Genomic DNA, 20,135 nt, shown 5'->3' with positions numbered 1-20,135 from the left:
GGTGCAACATTATTCGTTTGTGCAGTTTTTTTTATTGTGATAGCAATTATATGGACACTCCAATGCATTTCTGCTGTTGGCGTCGCCGTGTGCCTCACGCTCTATGTGTGAGTGAAAGCGTGCACAGGAAGCCAACAATCAGGGTTCAGTCTCGCCCGCACAAAACAGACAAAAGCAGGGAGGAAGCGTGCCGTCTTCCGTTGCGTGCAAGGCATCGAGGGGATGAGAGCGATGAGAGGCAGGTGGGGCAGCATTTTACTCTGGCTGCAACTGCACGTCTGGAGAGCTGCGCGTGGTTGCGTGACCGTATCTTTAGAGCAGTCTGCGCTGGGGACAGAGTCTAGGTGCGCCGGCGGCTCGTGGATTTGTGCGTGCTGTGTGTTCTCTGCGCTCACATTGCGTTTAAGTGATAGACAGCACAAGTGTCACTTTGTTCCCTGCTGCTGCTGCATTTCCTCACGCTAGTGTTTTGACAGCGAGTTACTGCAGTCATCGAGTGATACATGTTCCTTTTTGGTTGTGCGCGTGACACCATACTTGTTAATTTAGTTAGTATGCCTATGTCCACAAGTTTATACAGCCAATAAAACTACTATTCTTATTTCATGTAGCTGTCCACTAATTTGCTATCACAATCGATGCTTCACCATTCGGGCAAGACTGCGACTTCTTTTTTTCAGGGCATCGCGTAGCTAATGTGCTGTTGAAAGGTGTGCCAAATAGAGAACGATCGAGCGTACAATGTAACTGCCTAATTTAAACTTAGTTTCGTTGTTACGGGGCTAGGATTTGCCGACGCAATGCAAGCAGTGGCACTCTTGTATTGTACTTCGTTTGCTCTTGTACCCATTATCATAGCGATGCTGTCATAGCATTAGTGTGGAAAACTTTTCCAGATATTGATGTTCTACGCCTTATACCGCCTCCTGTGTGTGTTTCCAGACTCTGTGATGCCTGCATAGCGAGCATTTAGTTATATATTGCACAGATAATGAGCTTGTGCCCCTTTTGTGAAATGCTGTACCCGTTAACCTGCTCGCCAAAGCATGGTCGTCATAAATAGAGCAAGTATAGCTGCTTTGTCATTTTCGCGAAGCTGGAATTTGGCTTCCGGCATCACTGTTGTGCTAGTGCTCTCCATCTGCTCATTCGTGTTTATTCTGCAGGCATGACATGATTTCTACAGTTGAATTTCAGTGTCCTTTGCAAAATAAAAAAATTCCACATATATGACTACTTCCACACGTGCTTGCACATTTTCTTGCATGTTTTTCAATTCGTGAGCACTTCAGTTAGCTTCAGCAGCAATAAGGCCAGCTGATTCTGCTCCATGTTATTCCTTTGTGGAATTTTTTTTCTTCGAGAGTACCCTTTTACGTGCTGTTGAAAGGTGTGCAGAGGTGAGAATGGGTGTACAATGTAAGTGCTTAAATTATACCTACGTACTTTCGATGTTGCGAGGACTAGCTATGTTTAATTCCCTTGTCGTGTATGCAGCCACTCGGTTGCAATTACGTACGATAAAAATGTGCCCACTTGCGATCGTATAGACTATCATTCGCCCTCAAGTTCTGTAAGCTAAACAAACTCAATCCTGATTGCTGAATGTGTTGAAGTGATAATTTTCTAACATGTTGAAAAAATTCACCTCCTGGATGATACTCAACTGCGCTTGAAGGTGCCCGTGTTCTCGAGAGCATGGCTAGATTCTTGCGAGGACAGGCACACTGTAGTTACTTCAGAGACCGTTTTTGCATTTGTGACAAATAAACAACATGCATTTTATTTTCTAATCATAAGCAGGTAATAGAGAGTAGGCAAATGAAGTGCTTATGTGTAAAAATCTGACCCAAATCTCCTGCACGTGCCAAACATACACGTGCGTCACAGTGGATGCGACCATTTTGTCCGCTTCTTTTCAAGGTTGAGCGATTGCAGCGCCGCCGCTACTGCGCTGTCGCCGCTATTGGTGACGCTGCCAGAGCAACGTGGAGAGCGCCACCCACTGCACTGCCCTTTCTAGTACACTGCGGCTTAGTTGCATGCAGCACATGACGTCAGACATGGCATGGCAATATGGCAGTTAAATTAAATTATGGGGTTTAACGTGCCAAAACCACTTTCTGATTATGAGGCACGCCGTAGTGGAGGACTCCGGAAATTTCGACCACCTGGGGATCTTTAACGTGCACCTAAATCTAAGTACACGGGTGTTTTCGCATTTCGCCTCCATCGAAATGCGGCCGCCATGGCCGGGATTCGATCCCGCGACCTCGTGCTCAGCAGCCCAACACCATAGCTACTGAGCAACCACGGCGGGTGGCAATATGGCAGTTAGCACCGGAGGGCAGGGCTTAGAGCGGGCGAGTTCTAGCTTATATTTTGGATGGAAATGGGCTTTTACTGTGCAGCTTTTACACGTGTATAGCCATAACAGACCCTCTACTACAATTTCTCGTGGAGAACCGAAATTGCTGCAATCCCAAACAGCATGGTTTCTGGGCAGGCTTCTCATGCGAAACCCAACTTTTTGAATCTACACCAGAACTTCACCTTAATTTGGATTCTTCATTTCAAACAGACATCATCTACTTAGGTTTTTCAAAAGCATTTGACCACATTCCTCACCAACGTCTATTGTGTAAACTTGAATGCTTATCACTCGACCCTCTTATCTTGTCCTGGATTTGCTGCTTTTTAACTAACCGATCACAGTTCACTGCCATCGCCAGTCATGCGTCTGAAACTACTGAAGTTACCTCTGGAGTTCCCCAGGGTTCCGTTCTTGCTCCGCTTCTCTTCCTAATTTTCACCAACGACCTGCCATCTGGGATTTCGTCATCCGTCCGTCCTTTTGCGGATGATTGCATCATTTATCGCCGCATCTCCGATAATACCGACCAGGAATCATTACAAGATGACCTAAAGAAAATCCAGAAATGGTGTTCTCACTGGCTTATGCAGCTTAATATTTTGAAATGTAAATGCATGCACATCTCATGTAAACATTCCACTACCCTTTTCCCGTACTTTTCCCAAGCTCATACAGGTACCTGGGAGTCGAAATAACTAAGAAGTTAACTTGGGTGGACCATATCACGAAACTTTGTGCTAACACTTCCAGAACATTTGGTTTCATCCGAAGATTGCTGGCTACGTCCCCTCCATCCATCAGGCAACTAGCATATGAGACATACGTCCGCTCTAAAATGGAGTATGCCTCAGCCATATGGAACCCTCACCAGGTTTACTTGATTCAGTCACTCGAAGCCATTCAGAACCGGGCAGCCTGTTTCATAACTTCCCAGTACTCACCTTGGCACAGCGTTACAGACATGAAATTGTCTCTCGGACTTGAACCCCTAGCACTCCGCCAAAAACTTGCAATGTTCTTTTTCATAAATTATACTTTAACTTTCCTGCACTGCGCGAGAACTTATCACACGCTTCATTACGCTCATCTCACCATTTGTTTAACTCCCTTAGCATACAGCATTTGCATGGTTCTTCCAACGCTTTCAACAAATCCTTCCTCCCCATCGCCATAGAAGAATAGAACAATCTTCCCGAAGCCGTGGTTTTAGAGCCAAATCCCTCCAAATTTAGGCAGTTACTATCAGACCATTTGAACCCAAAATAGCCACTTTTCCTCACGTTTCCTCTCCCAGCAATCCGACTTGCTTGTGTCATCACCTATTTTTTCTTCTCTTCTTTTTTGCCACTTTTGTTTAGTGTTTTTCACATTTACGTGTACAGTTTTCTTTTAATTTATACTACTCAGTTTGAGATATTTTCATTGTTCTGTTTATACCTGACGTTTTCTACACAGTTCATTATTTATTTTTCTGTTACCTTTGTTTGCTTTTTTTTTTGAGCTGATGTATGGCACTTTCCCATCGCTGCCTCCCCCCTCCTTATGTAATGTCCCTGAAGGGACCCTTAAGGGAATAATAAATGATGATGATGATGCAGCACACGACGTCACATATGGCATGGCCATATGGCAGTTGGCACCGGAGGGCAGGGCTTAGAGCAGGCGAGTTCTAGCTTATATTTTGGACAGAAATGGGCTTTTACTGTGCAGCTGTTACATGTGTATAGCCATAATAGACCCTCTACTACAATTTCTCGAGGAGAACTGCAATTGCTGGCTGACCGTGTCATGCCTCATTTAGGTCTACTCATTATTATGACCGACATATTGTTATATGTGGTATTGTTATAAACGGACTGCACTGTACATGACCTCCAGTGTTGTTCCATTTTCTGATTATTCAATCAAGCCATAAAGCATACACGGAGCAAAGGTGGTTTGAGGACTGTATTTTCATAGCATTTAAGTAGTCTAGAGCTTCTAGCACCAAAAAAAAAAGGGTGAAGGCACTTAAATCTATGTTGGCATGGAGATACTAGTAAACAGCGAAAAAAATATCAAGTCACAGGGTTACTTCCTTGAGCCTTATGTTTCAGTCAACTAACCCTGAACGAAACCAGGAAAACACACACATTTTGTATATGCTCATTTTTCTGCAGTGTGAAGCAACACTGCCTGAAATTAAATTGAAAGCTAGTTCAAGAAAATGTAAAAAAAAAGCAACAGTTGGAGACAAGAGGACAATGGTATCAGACATGAAGATGACAAGTGCACATTTTCCTTCGTGTGACGAACACTTCTTGCCTGAGAACAACAGCCTTCTGCAACATAAGCATGCAGGCTTTGCGATGTATTTGCAAAGCCACTCCAGAAAGTTCAAACCTAGTGCTTTAGAGCCATGCAACCAAGGCACTACAGTAAATGTGTTTCACATATTGTTGCGACCCTGCGCAAACTGTGACAAGAGTTCAGTACACTAAATATAGAAAAAGAGGTGAATGAACCTCTTGAGATTTTGATACAAAGCACAATGGTGTTCCCTGTTTTGAGCTTTCCCATTCCAGTGCACCGCTTTGGAGTCGGACGTGTGATTGCACTAACATTCTTAAGCACGGCCACACTTCTTGCATTTCATAGCAAGTCTCTGCTTCATACCAGCACCAACCACAGTAACAACAGATGTGACGAGATTCTTGAACAGAAAATATATCACGTTTCTAGGTGTCCTATGATAAGTGCACAGGCCTCCGGGTCCCATACCCACGTTCTTGATGTTTTCCCAGGGGACACACATTCTTCCTCGTTCCCAGTTTCTCATGCTGACCCTGGAAAATCCAGACCAAACTGGTCAGGCCGGCAGTCGCAGAACTCGCACGTGCTTCACTCGAGCCTCACACCAAGTCCCTCGACCTGAGCAGCCTCCCAACGAGCGGTCTAGTCCTGAGCCAAAGGTACGTCTGGTACATGGTGATGGCCGACTGTGCAAAGCAGGCGCGTACCACCACCACCATTCTGCTCCACCAGTTGGCACAGTGCTTGAGCTGGTCCTCGTAGACAGCACGCACGCAGCACCGAGACATGGTGATGAATGACCGTGCTGCTCCTCGTGTCCCTGAAAGACACCAAAGACAGCACCACTGCAACTTGAGCTTGTCGCTATGCCTTCACAACAGCAAAACAGAACAAAAGACGAGACACCAGTGAGCGGAAATTAAGTGGCGCTGTGTCCTGTGCCCTTATTCATTTCGCACCTTTCATTTTGTTTTACCACCAATGTCAAGACAGGCAGAGAGGTAAGACATCTAGCCATAATAAAATGTTCACCCTGACTAGCTAAACAAAAAAAATAATGGGACATCTTTGCAGTGAACTACGATAAGAAGGGTAACCAGCCACACACCTTTATTTTTAAAGGTGGCTCCAGAGAGCACCGCAAAGATATGCAATCTGGAAGGCAAGCGGGCACCAGGGATTTCCCTGGAACCATTGACGAGTCGTGTATAAAAGACTGTGCGCTTGACCCGCAGAGAGCCTGTCCCCGTCTCATGCCACAACAATTCTTGCCGAGTAGGCACGTAAAAACTTTCCGTCAAAATGCACGCCCGAAGAAGCTTCTGACCCGGGCCAAATTTGAGGAGTGTAAACATAAGCTTGCCGAAGCTGCAAAAACGACAATGCGCATCTCGGGCCGCTCGGGCACCACCAGGTTGGCGTGCATCAGTGTCTCGTGCTGCAACCCTTCGGGCAACGCTTCACATTTTGATGTCAATTACACTTGAGTCTGCTGAATTATACAGTTACTTCAGAGCAAATGATTTTCCTATTGGTATGTTTTTCTGGCGCTCTCTTTTAGAACATATGAACGAGGTTCTACTGTATATCAACACCATTGCCTGGGGCACATTGTCTTGCCATTTCATTGTCATTAAGCCGATTTCATTTTTGACATTTTGATGTGTCTGCATATCTGTTGATGCCGCATGTCGGTATGGCTAAACCCTCTGAAAGAAAACCATTGTTCTGACTGCAAAAGCAACATGCTTTTTGACGAGACAGTTGGTGCTCAACCCTTTGACAGTCAATGAAGTAAATATACGGCGCCGCGAACAAGTCCGAAAATGGTCGATGCTGCATATTTACGGCGCTGTCTGTACGTTTAAAAAGCGTGCCAATTTCCTAACTTTTTCTTTTCTGTCATGTGTTGCCACTATATGTGGATACAGGGAATTTTTTTCGCGTGCTTACCTCTCTCGGTTTTCATTGCATGGTTTGTTTTAGAACTAGTTTGCTCCCGCATGTCTATATACTACCGCTCGCGCATTGGCGCACGCGCACGGGCGGGCGGCCGTTTGGATTTTGTTTCGTGGGTGGTTTCGGCTTTTTGCGCTGGCCAAACTGATGGCTATCTCGTTCCTAATCGCTCAAAGGGCAACCGCTTGTTTCTCACTCGTGTAGTGCTCACTGGGGTGCGCATAGGAAGGATGCCGCTGTGCATGCGTTTCCATTTCTTTTCTTTTTTTTAAGACTGGCAAAAACTAATTGCCCTAGCTGGTTGGCGATAAGATGAAGATTAGCGGAAGTTTGTCACACGTGTTGCTTTGCTTTTTTTGATGGGCTCACAACCAAACAGTTTTCTTGAGTGCACGCACCTACGCAGTTCAATTACGCTATGGACGTACGTATTAGTGTAAGAGCAGGAAAATTTGCGGCTTGCGAAATATTCTCATGTGTGGATTTTCAAAGCCTTGAACTATGTGCATAAAATTTTTAATTCTGATAAGTTTATTTCCTTTCTTGTTGTTGTTATTCATGAATGAAGAGTGCATATATACCAATGCAAAAGATTTTGTCTCACTTTACAGTCACCCTAGAAAAATTATGGTAAATTTTTTCGAAATAAGCCCCTAAGAAGAATCGGAATCTGCAATAAAAAAATATCGACCCTGGGCGGTCGTAAAAAAAATCGACCCTCAAAGGGTTAACATCTGGTCATTTCACAAATACCTAATAGGTTCTTTAGCACAAATTCACAGCTTCTGTGCAGCTGCTTCAGAACGTTTAATGTCTAAACAGAGATCTCTGAACTTTTAGAGAAATTGAGCACAACAAAGATATCTTCAAGAGAAATCTACTGCCTCAACGATTCAGCTTTAGAGCAAAACATTCGAGAAATTATTGCCCCGATTGCAGCTTTCCCTGCCTTTCTTTTCCTATCGCAACACATGGAAGCGTAAATCCAAACAAGACAGAGGTTCACAGGAATATGGAAAATCAAAGGGATTAACTGTGGTCGAGCGAGGAGTGTTGCTGAAGCCAACATTTCACCTGAAGGCCTTCCACCCACGTGTCACCACTGCTTTTGCTAAGTAGCGCCAACCTTTGATGTGCACCACTGATCCATGACTTTATCCTCACAGCAGTTCTGCCTCCGCAATATCCACTTCCTGGGTTTACGTTTACTGTACATCTGCTTCTGGGATTTATGGTTCCTGAATTTTCACTTGTTGCATGCTTGCTCCTCTACACCGCAGCAGTACTATGTAGGTTCCGCCTGAAACCGGAATTTGAGGAGATAAGCGGTGGAGGAGAAGGGTAGGGTGGTGGTACTTAAAGGGCCCCTGAAACGGTTCGAACAGATTTTGTAGACGCGTAGGGTACAGCTTAAGTAGAACATTCGCACCACAATTTAAGTGAAGCGTTACGTATTAATGGAGCTACAAGCGATTAGAAGTTACCCTCCTCCCTAGCCATGCTTTTCCTCCTCAACTCATTCGCCGAGTGAGTGGGGCTAAGCTGCGCCTTCACTGGTTCAGCGTCATGATGCGACGTCACATCGTCCACTTCCGGTTGTTTTGGAGCCCGCCCCCACCCACGCGAGACCGCTCCGCTAGCCGCTTGGCCGTCGACCCCAAGCGAGAGCTATCGAAGCATCGTGCGTTGCGAGCATTCTGTCGTAGCGCCGAACGTGTCTTGTATTCCGGTAACCACAGGCAAGCTGGTCATTTCGGCAAATGACTGTAGGCATAAACTCAAGCTGATGAAGGAACTTTAGCGTAGACGTACGTGAGCGGCCTGATCGGTCTGCACGGTCCATACACTTGTTGGTGCAGAGTTTAATCAGCCAAACAAAGCGCTAATATTGCTCTAACCAAGTGTAAAACATTTAAAACATTTATAAAAACAACGTGTTCATGATTACACTTCTGCGAAAAATACACACTAGCATCAAAGAAGAATACACTTCGTTGCTGCTACTGTGTACGGTTGAGCTCTGTGCCACCAGGTGGCTGCACCGTGCAGACCATTCGCATTTGCCCTTCTGCTCATCTCATGGCTCATCCCGTTACGGCAAAGTCAAGCGGCCAGACTCTGTCCCCTTGCGCTTTCCCTAATACCGGACTCAGGAAACGCTATTGCGTTAGTAATCTTCCGGTGTAAAGTGACAGCCACAAACGCGCAAATCCTGGCGCCAATCGGATAGCGGCAGTCTGATGCGCAGCAGCCAGTTCGCTCGTACGCTGCCTTGCAGAGGGACACGATGTCGCAGCTTGACATATTGCCAGTCGCTACGTTTGCAGTCCACAAGGCAACAAAGTCGAATCATAGTGCTCGCGAAAAGACTGAGACCGACTCTGACCGCGGAGCTGTCTTCAAAATGGAGTATGTTGTAACACAAGCAGACGACACACGCTGTGTGCCGGAAGTGCTTAAGCGTACTGAAAAATTATTCTTGTGCATTCTCTTTATGTTACTTTCTTTTCATAAAAACAAATTAACTAACATTCCAACTATTACGAAGATCATTTGTTTACCATAAAATTGGAAAAATTATCGATCACGCGCCCTTGTCAGCCAATTGGATAGCTCGCCCCACTGACGTCGTATGGGTGATTTCGGTCATATGGGTAGGGGCGGCTTAAAATTCCGCCGAGCAGTGTGCTGCGATCGGCAGCGATGTGCATTTATAAAACCTTATAATAAATTACACGCTTTACGCGGAGCACTTAGATGTGTCAATTAATGATCAGAAGGACCTACTCTAACGACTCAATACGTTTGTAGAAAATCGTCAAAAGCGTTTCAGGGTCCCTTTAACTCGGTCAGCGGAAATGTGCATAAAGGGTTTATACAAGGGGACTTGTCTTTGTCACAGCAAAGAAATGTTCGCTCGTTGAAATGAGGCTCCAGCGACATTCCTTATTCTACCACGCCTGATACAAGTTAACCGAGCAGCAAGGCCACCGACCAAGGCTGGTCTCGATGCCTCTCAGCAGGTCGTTGGTCTTGAAGATGAGCAGCATCTGCCGAGGGACCATTCCCAGGATCTGGGAAATGAGTGGGAAGTGCTGGCTCGCAAACTCCTTGATTTCAGAACCCTGCGTATGAGGACAGGGTCGTGGGCGAGAGACAGACGAAAGCACGCCATTGGTCCACTGATCAGAAGAACACTGAAACAGCAGCAGACTATGTTCAACATGATGCCTAACAACTGCAGACGCACAATAGTTCACTCATGCTGACCATGCAGCACCAAGGAAATTGTACTTTTCGTACTTGTGCTTCCATTTCAACGATTAGTGCTTTGCTCCCACCTATGTGAAGACTACACCGGTACAAGGGAGTTTTGCAACTATGCCAGTTTTCACTAACCACACTCAAGACAGGCCGGGGTTGTTTGTTGCTGCAAAAATTCAGGTTAGCTGAAAGCCTCGAGCTGACATGTTCACATAACTAAATTCTTTTTAATGTTTCGGCTATGAAACAACAATCAAGCACTTACATATTTCAGCTTATCCGACAATTGGCTTAACTATGGTCAGCTTGCAAGAAATTACTGTACTGATACCCCAGTTTGTTTTTTAACTGCTGTCACTTTTGTGTGCCTGCTTTATTTTTTGATGGGTACTACTCACGAACATCCGTCTATATTCATCTGTAGGGAACCCGTGTGAACATGTCCAACACCAAAAAGCTGTTTACTGCATTCGGCACAAATTTTGAAATGGTCGCATTTAAAAGAGTATATAATGGACCCAGCTGATCATTGCAGAGTTAGTTTTCCCACCAGACAGTCTACCAATCTAATGGCGGCGCAGACATTTTTTTCAATTGGCACGCACGAGCACAGTTTTCGTGTCGGACGACATGAAGACACGCCTCTCATAGTGAAACTATGCGACAAGCCCCAATACCTGCAACTAGCACAGAGCCTTTGGTTGAACCATGATCACTGCAGCCATTATTTGGGCAAATTAGCAATGTGAAGAAGCGTGCTTACAAATTGGGAAGAGGGTTGTTTTGTGGATTTCAGAAATTTTGATGCTTTAGAAATTTTGAAAAAACAAAAATGCAGGATACAGTATTGTAGACTTCAGTTATTTGGCTCCAACTAATTCAATTTTTCGATTATTTCGATCTAGACTGAAATTCCTGTCTGGCACCCATAGGGCCTAGAAAACTATGGGCTCAAAGTTTTGTTATTTCAATCCTAAAATTGGCTTTCTGTAGATAATTCGAACTTGACTGGTCAACACACATGCACCTGACCCCAATCATGAGCTCTTTAGTGGTAGCATCTGCCTAAGGTGAGCTTAGGGGACAGTGAATGCATCAAAATCCGTCATCCTCTGCCAAAAATGCCTGCTTTCTGTCTTCGGCTACGTTCACACTTGGGAAGCAGAAAGCGGGCGGAAAATCTTTACCGGAAAATCTTTTCGCCGCCTGGTTTTCCACCCGTTCTGCCGACAAGGCAGGCGGATTTCGACAAGTTTTTTCCGCTTCCGCCTTCTCCGAAACCAAGTGTCAACGTTGCCTTCCCTAGTAAGATTTTCAAGTGAAAACACTAGCTCAAAATGAATGATTACGGTACTTTACTTACTTGAGTCTAACCCACACCTTTTTTCTCCCCACGAAAATTATCCTGCAATTTGCCTGTGCAGTGAAATCAGACACAAAACCAAAGCCTGTTCACAGCTGTCTTAACAACCTACCATCAGAGCCAGCCTAGTGAGTATTATTGCATCCACAAGCTGGCGACACTAGTTCTCGTGTAATAGGCATGTAGCGTCACTATGATGAGCTACCTACAGTATTTGACTACGAAAGCTCATTCTAAAAATAAGTCATTTTACATGCTAAACTAACAGCAACAAGTACGTCACTTGTTTTTAGAATTCCAGAAAATTGCATGCATCCCAGGATGAACTATGGATGTGGCTAGTGTAAGCAAGGGCCACCATCCCATTTGTGACTGTTGCAGAGTCGTTTGATAAATGCAGAATATCAAATGTCCAAGGGATTGTACAGGAGACTTGTGGTTCACAGATATAGATAAAGTGCTATCTCAGGGTTGTGACGACGAAGATTAGGCGTAAATAAATTTCTGCTCTCGGAAGTTCGGCGGTTTCATTTATTTCTTATTGCCAGAGTCGGAGGCATGCTACATTTTTCATGCTAAAAAATTGAGTGTCCATTAGCTTTCTACTTTGTTTAGAAGCTCCAGTGTGATTTCTACATTAGTTCTCTACTCTAAGCATATAGAAAGTGGTGCACGTTCGATTCCGGGGCATGTTAACACTTTCCTGTCTGCAGGAAAATAGGCAGTTGTTGGGTAGTCTAGTAAGCAATTTTTTTAGTGCTACAGCAAATACTTGATATTAGAATGTATGGTATCAATTTGTAGAAGAAGGAATGCGCTTTCTAATCATATTGCTACAAGCGTGTGGTATTTGATAGTTTGAACGAAACGAGGCGCGTGGGTGCCATCACTCGAGAAAAGAGGAAGAACAAACTGGGCTTGCGCTGTGAATCTAACCGGTCAGCGCTGCAACTGCTCCTGTAAATATAACCTGTAAATAGTTGCTCGTCTTACTGATTCGTCCTTACGTCTTACTGATTCGCCTAACAATACTATTTTCAACCAAACATTTATTAACAAATTCTTCAATAATAAAATTTGCTACGAAAACAAACTCTCCAGAAACATTGATGCTGCTCTGCATCAAGAGAACATTAAAAAATTCCGAAACATACATTTTGAACAGAAAGGCTATATACAACATTCCTGCAAATATAAGCTTTAAATCTGTAGTTCTATATATACAAAGAAAAATTATAGCCCCAGTGGCTATCGTGCTCGTGTGGCAGCTCTTACGAACCGCTGCACAGCACTGCAGAGCACAATAATTGCACATTGCCGAGGTCCACTCCTGGCCACCTCCTTGCGCAAAACTACACTCTTTGCGCCATCCCTGCCAAGTGGTCCTGCTTAAACGACTTTGACACCCTGCCAATAAGAACTGTTACCATTAGAACACACTCTGTATTTTTTGGTCTGAGTGCAGCAGCAACGAAATGGTTCGGAGTAGAAAGCAAAAGCCTGCTGGCGGATACCTGTTGACATTCCGGGGCTATTTGACTCACTTTTGCAGTCCTTGCTAATGTCCAATGAATCAAACTCGTCCTCCGAGTTTGTGCTGCTACCACCATCAAAAACTTATGATGCAGACTCATTGGAATCCGTTGAAGTTTGCCATTTCCGAAAAGCATCTGTGAACGACGTGCGATCAGTAAGTCATTGTGGCATGGTTTAAGGGGGGAAGCAGCCTTTGAAAACCGAAAAATTGCGAGTAAGTCTATTTCTGGGAAATATTATATTCGGACAGTATGTGTTATAAACTACCATTTCTGTAAATATCAACATCTAAATCATCGCGAAACTATTTCAAATAAAGTTTATAATGAGCCATGGCAGCCCCCTAGTGGCATGCGAGCGCTCAAAATACCCCTACTTGGCGCGAACGGCATTTCTCCACCGTTCCTCCGAGCGCCGCCATTTTGGTGTTGTTTGGTTCGTGCATTCTTGTGCTTTTTTCCCCCGCCACTTGTGGCAGCGGCGTAAATCGCTCATGATTGGAGGGCTCGCGAGAGCTTTCAAGTTTTCCGCGGCTGAGAGGCGAAGCTTAGATTGGGTGAAGTGTGCGTTACTCAAGGATGCGTGGGAGCCCGCGACTCCCATTGGCTGCTGCGTGCGATGATGTAGTGGTCTCCTACATAATGCATCCGGGCGTCGTCTGCTTCGGCTCCTCCATTGCCGGTGCCCTTTGTGTGTTCCGCTTGTCATTGTCTATCTTTGCAACCGTTCACATATTCTCCAAGTTTCTACCGTCTTTAAGAGCCAATTTTCAACCGTCTTTACGAGACCGTTGTTGCGTTTAGCCTGCCGATTGTTGTGCGGTCGGCCACGATGTGCCCAAAGAAGCTCAAGACGCTACATGCTTCCTTGCACCGATGCAAGAAAGTGTTCTGTGAAGCTCGCCCGCATGGCGAAGCTTGCCGCTCGCCGATGATGATCGCACCAATGGTTCCTGTGGGGCAGCTTCTGCTTCATCTGCGCAAGAGCGTGGTTGCGTCGACGCTTCTAGCAACGTGACTCCTGCTCCACCGGCGAAAGAATTTGTCGTGACGGGCGTGCCCGGTGTCTCGTGCTCATGGACAGCAGCTTCCACATCCTCTCTCTCATCTGCCTTGGACAGTGCGATCGCGTCGTCCACTGTGCACTTGAAAACACGTTTCCTGACGTTTGAGCAGAAAGAGGCGGTGGATAAAAAACACGCTGCTATGCAACGAGGACTTGGCGCTATGTCAGTGATGGGGCGAAAATTTCAAACAATGAAACGTGATCCTGAAGCTGCCCCCGCTACAAGTGAAGGCGAAAAATTTCTCCTTGTGCAAATGGATACCCTAGGCGACCTGCTATCTGGGACCCCGTGCATGCAGCGGTGCTTCGCGACTGGGATGAAGGTTCAAGGAGGCACCCAACTTGGACTTGCAACAAAGCTCGAGCTGCTATGAACATGTCCCATCAGGGCCTGCATCATAAGACTTTTCAGAAGCACTTGAAGAAATTCAGGGAACCCCAGACACACTGCGTAGACAAGTTCTATGCAGAATCTGCTTCTGCTGTGAAAACCACCTACAAGGAAATGGATCCATAGTTCAGCAAGGATATCACAGTAAACTTTCATGGAACATGGCACAAGCGTGGCCACACATCCCATATTGGAATTGGTACAATAACTGAATATCATACGGGTCTCATCTTGGATATCATTGTTTTATCGAACCAGTGCCTTGGTTGCCAAGTAGTACTAAAGCATGGAGACCCAGGCTACGCAAGCTGGCAGGAAGATCATGTGTGCCAGAAAAACACTGACACTAAGTCTGGGAAGATGGAGGTTGCGGCAGCTGTCATCCTTTTCTCATGTTTGTAGCCACAGCACAACCTCCGTTACATAACGCTCGTGTCTGACGGAGGTAGTGCCACCTTCTCTGCCCTTGTGCAAGAAAATGTTTATGGACTGGTCCCCATTTCAAAAGAGGAATGCCTGAACCACGTCCAGAAGAGGATGGGGACCGCACTGTGGAACCTTGTGCAAAAAAATGACAAGGCTTTAGGAGGGAAGCGCAGGCTAACAAAGGCTTTTATCGACAAGTTGACTGATTATTATGGCTGGGCCCTATGGAACAATTCCAACGAAGTGGCTGCAATGTAGCATGCAGTGATGGCATCGTACCACCACGTGACATCGACGGACAAGGATCCTCACCATGACTTGTGCCCTAAGGGTGCAGACTCGTGGTGTCGTCATAACGCCTGCAAGAGTGATGGTGTGCCACCTCCGAAGCATCGGTACAATCTTCCAGGCTATGTTGTAGAAGCACTGCTACCTGTTTATGAGTGACTCTCACAGGCTTCTCTTCTGCAACGCTGCCTGGGAGCAAAGAAGCAGAATGCATCAGAATCATTTCACTCCGTGCTGTGGTCCCTGATGCCCAAAGAGCAGCACGCGTCGCTGATTGCTGTGGAGACAGCACTGCATGAGGCAGTTTTAAGATATAATGCTCGCTGCCACAGGGCCACCCAAGGGCTATGTTCATTAGTGGGGCTAACACCTGGCCATTCAACAGGCAGCTGAGAAAGATTCTCTGCACTTGAAAAAGGCCAAGAAGTGATTGCAAGAGAAGGTGGAAAGGCAGCAAAAGAAGAGAGTGCCTAAGGACATCTCCAGTTACGCTGCAGGGTCATTTTAGACCAATATATGTGCTCAAAACTTTCAAAGCTCATTTTCTCAAAATGACTTTTTTTAGCTGGTGAGGCTGCTTGTTGCAGCCATATCTCTGCAACGGGTCATCAGATTTCCAGTTTTTTTATTATTGTGTATCTGAATAAAATTCTGAGGGCAAGACAAGCCCATTTTTTTTATATATTGTGTCTGTGATTTGTGATATTTAATCAAAATTTTATTGATAAAATCTTAATCACCAACACTAAATTCGGTGGTCTGCTAAAATTTTCCAGCAAGAAAATTTTAAAAAAGAGGCCCTGAGGTATCCATCTGGGAATGATCACAGTGAATTTCACAGTTGCAGCACCTTTTGAAAATTCACCAGGCTTGGAATGAGAAAACCATGTGCACAACTCTGACATACTGCTGTAACCTGAGAACCAGTGAACATAACTGCATGACATTTTGTAGTTCTACTAACGCTTTTGCTGTTATTCTGTCCTGAAAATTTCATTAAGATATCTCACTAAAGAAAAAAGTTGGTATCCGAGGGTAGCCTGCCCCTTGAGCAGGTGGGGTGAAAGAGCAATCAAACTAAATAAACTAAAAGAAAATCTAAAGGAAACATGCTCAGAAACATGTGCACTGAATTCACGTGCACTTTCAAGGTACCTAATCTCTTTTTCACTGAGCATTAAGGAAGGGGCGCTTACACAAGCTTCACCTCTTCGGCTAATAGCAAATGCATCAGCTATCAGGTGGCCATGAGCACTTTTATGGCGTCCTATGTCTTGGCACTTTTCAAAGTCTGGAATGCGCCCACATACAATGCAGCAAAGTGCCATGTTGCTACCTTGTTTTTGAGAATGACTGATGTAGTGCTCCCTGAGTGGCTGGCTTAAACAAAGACCTGTTCATCCAATGTAGGTCTCCTTACAGGAGAGTGGAACTTCATAGATGACGTTGGCCATACAATTAATGAAAGGCCCTAAGTGCTTTGTGGTGCACATAGACTTCTTGGGCCTTTCAGCATTGACGCACCTACATAGTTGACCGAGCTTGTTGGGGGCAGAAAAGATTACTTCCAGACCCGATTTTGGGGCAACTTTCTTAATCTTGTGCAAAATGCCAAGAATGTACAGAATAACGCTCATCCAACAGAGTAATGCTCATCCAATTCCTGTTGTCTACCTCTTGTTTAATTTGACCTGCAGGATAATTTGGACAATTTTGACAGTCCTGTGAAGACTGAGTTAATGAAATTCGACTGTATTTCTTTAAGTGGAGACAATGAGCAAAACGAGAACAAGGTGAAAGCTGGAGCCGACGTTTCAACAAGTGGACTTGTCTTCTTCAAGGCAAGTGGACTTGTGTTGAAGAAGACAAGTCCACTTGTCGCAACGTCGGCTCCAGCTTTCACCTTGTTCTCGTTTTGCTCATCGTCTTGAATTTCCATCTCCCACATTCCCCGCGTTTTAAGTGGAGACGTGGCTTTTGAAATCAACTTCGTTATTTCTTCATGGATTTTGATGAAAATTGGCAGAGGTAGTGGTAATGTTCCTGTAATGTTCTTGAAATTTCGAAGTTTTATCTTAACAACATTCTTATTTACAATCTTCTTCTCCTTTTGGGTTTGTCCCACATCTGAATGACTTGCAAAATGTGATAGAAGACTCGTTCGAAACACCTCACGTTCCAGAATGAATGGCTGAGGGTGCAATATTTTTCAATTTTTTGTATTCACATCATTTTTTCATTTTAATTTTATTGCGATAGCAATTATATGGACACTCCGGGGAGGGGGGGGGGGGTATTCTGCAAGAGTCCACCTAGTGGACTGTCCATTTTGGCCGCTGGTGACTGGATGCAGCTGTACGAGAGAGGAGGAGGCGTGGGGCCCTAGCCAATCATCAGTGGCCGAAACGGACATTCCACTAGGTGGGCACTTACAGAATACTCCCCCAGGTGCATTTCTAACATCGGCGTCGCTGTGATATTCTGTATAAAGACTAAGGGCGATAACGTTGTGGCACACTGTACGCTGTAAGTACTAGTAAGAGCTTTCGAGGGCATGGTGGTTAAATCTCGTGCGTGCCATCTTCTGAGGCACACAAGTGACCGGGAGGAGGGGAGGGAGGGCGCTTTCTACTTCTGCGGCTGCTGCTTATGGGGCGGCTGAGCGGGCCCCATCTTGAAAGCGATTGGTGGTGAGGACACGGCGCACCGAGGGCTCATAGCTTCGTGTGCCTCTTCGTTCTTGCCGCTTTGCTCATGCTGAAGGGAGGAGCAGCATGAAGGTCAATTTGCTCACTGCTGCTGCCATGCTTCCTCACTCCAGCATTTTGACAGCGAGTTTGTATGTTCATCGAGTGAGATGTGTTCATGTTTGTTTGTGCACTTGCGATTCCATGCTTGTTAATTTAGTTAGTAAGCAAATGCTTACAATCTCACATGGCTGATAAAACTACTAACCTTACTTCCTATAGCGGCTATCTCAATCGATGCTTTGCCTTTCGGGCGAAACAGCGACATTTTTTATGGGGTGACTGTACAACAGGCATCTAGGCTGTGAACTAGTTGAATCATAAATTCAGAAAATGTGGTACTAGAAAAGCAAGAATGTCACACCCTGGACTGCACTTCAATGAACATTGCAAAAAAAAAAATGAAATTGGAATAGACATGCAGTCGCGAAAAAATCAGTGGAACAAGCTGAGCAGGAGGCATGAAAAACAGTTTTGAGAAAATGGCCTTCCAAGTTGTACCTTAGATTTTACTTTATCAAAAGGCACCAGGTTTGTACTCGTATGTCCTATCAAGTGCGAGATGCTTCTGGAGCATATTGCCTTTTGTCTGAAGTACCTTGCTTGCCTTTTTTCCCTCAAAACATCTTCCTGCACTGCTCTGTGAAGAGCATGTTGGCCAAGTTGCAAACCAAATGTTGAACAATATCCCACAAAAGCACAGCGTGCCGCACAAATGTATTTGCATACTGCCTTGTTGATGGCCGTCTCTGGTGGAGCAGGGAGGCTAACCGCTCAGCATCCCTCACATAATGTCTCTGTCGCATTCAATAGTGTGTTTCTTTGTCTTTTTTGTAGCAGTGACCAGATAGTTAAATGAAGGCTTTCAGCAGCATTTTGATTTTTTTTTCCTAGACTGAGGAGCTAGCTGCACATACGAAAGGCACTGGTACAAAGGCAGCAATGCAGCTCAAACATGCACGCCTTGCAAGCCAGCACTTCTGCGGAGGTTTGCCCTGTGCTTTTGTGGCCTGGTGTTTGCACCAGCTACCTTACTCTATGACAACATTGTAATGTGCCAACTTCTTTCTCTTTCGAACCTTGTGAGGGCCTGAAGAGCTTAACCCATTGAAGGTTTCTGTCGTACATGTACGGCGACGGTTTTCTGTCCCGCAAGATCTTTGCCGTACAGGTACGGTTCCGACTCTCCGTTTGAAATTTCGCGCCATAATGACGATGCGTGCTCACCGAGAGGTGCTGCCACCTCTTAGCACTTAGAAGATGTGTTTGAAATTGGTGCTACTTTTTGGGGAGATAAACAGAACTGATTACGAGCTTCAGCGCGTCGCTCAGACTGCAGCAACGCCCCTTCGGCGGTTTCGGTTTCGACGCGTGATCGCAACGGAGGCGCGTGAAACGTAAATTTTTTCTTTGTCGGCACCCTCTTGCAGGGCGGTGGAAGTTGATTTCTATCTTTATTGTCGCTGCTCTTAGCTTCTTTATCAGCGCCGTCCGCGAGGTATTCCCGCTCTCTGCGGCAACGCGCTTTCGCGGTTTCTGTTCCGCCGTGTGATCGCAACGGAGACGCGCGAAATGTGGTTTTTCTCTTTGTCAGCACGCTCTCGCAGAGGCGGCGGAAGTTGATTTCTATCTAGATTGTCACTGCTCTTAGCTTATCACCACCGCTCACGAGGTATTCTCGCTCTCTGCTGCAACGCGCTTACGCGAGAGGGTGCCTCAGACCTCTGCCCAAGGCAGCCGCACGCAGAGATGTCATGTGCGCCAACACAACTCCTCGCTCCACGAGAACAGACACGCATTTTAGGTGTGCAGGTTGCGATAAGGCGCTGTGCATAGACCCGTGTTTCAAGGAGTACCACGCTCGGAAATACTACTGAACATTTGGCAGTTCTGAGTGATGCCGACACCAAAATACTTTTCCTAATTATTTTTTACTATTTATTCGCAACTTTATACATTTTGTACATTCAAGATCTGCAATAAGGTAATTTGACCACCTGGGAAAGTTTTTTTCAAAATAATTCGACCCTCAAAGGGTTAAGGAATGCAATGGAAGATAGCTTAAATATTGTGAACATAGCTAAATGTGACATTCTAGGTCCCCCAGACCCTATTTTTCTTCTCTAAGCATAAAAACTCACATTTGAACTTTTTATTTTTTTGGCACCTTCACATCAGACAAACACTTTGGGTGCGAAATTGAAATAATGAGGAAAAATATATGAACAAATAAATAAAATAAAATAAAATAAATAAAATCAAGGCCCGATTTGAGTGCGTGATGTGCTTGGCCGTGAATCTCGAGGGGCCGATGTGAGAAATGCCTATTGGCGGGTCCGAGGAGTTGGGTGCGACATGCTTGGTTGCCAAGTCAAGGCTCCAATGCACGAAATTCCTAGCTTCAGGCCCAAAGAGTGCGTATGCAATGTG

The 20,135-nt window shown here is 45.3% G+C and overlaps 1 protein-coding gene across 3 annotated transcripts in view; it reads right to left on the bottom strand.

Annotated features, from left to right (window-relative positions):
- Positions 1 to 510: 510 nt before the first annotated feature.
- The window catches only part of Adck1 (aarF domain containing kinase 1), a 166,337-nt gene continuing 146,712 nt past the window's right edge, over positions 511 to 20,135 (bottom strand). For all 3 annotated transcript variants that reach the window (XM_075698334.1, XM_075698336.1, XM_075698335.1), the window contains 2 exons: positions 9,621 to 9,750; positions 511 to 5,486 (listed from right to left, as the gene is read on the bottom strand). In XM_075698334.1, coding sequence (XP_075554449.1) covers positions 5,266 to 5,486; positions 9,621 to 9,750 — 351 coding nt within the window. In that variant the 3' untranslated portion in view covers positions 511 to 5,265. The remainder of the gene's footprint in view (positions 5,487 to 9,620; positions 9,751 to 20,135) is intronic.

Source organism: Dermacentor variabilis, chromosome 7 (genome assembly GCF_050947875.1).
Source record: "Dermacentor variabilis isolate Ectoservices chromosome 7, ASM5094787v1, whole genome shotgun sequence".
Classification (NCBI taxonomy): Eukaryota; Metazoa; Arthropoda; class Arachnida; order Ixodida; family Ixodidae; genus Dermacentor; species Dermacentor variabilis.
This window is presented reverse-complemented; position numbering and strand designations above follow the sequence as displayed.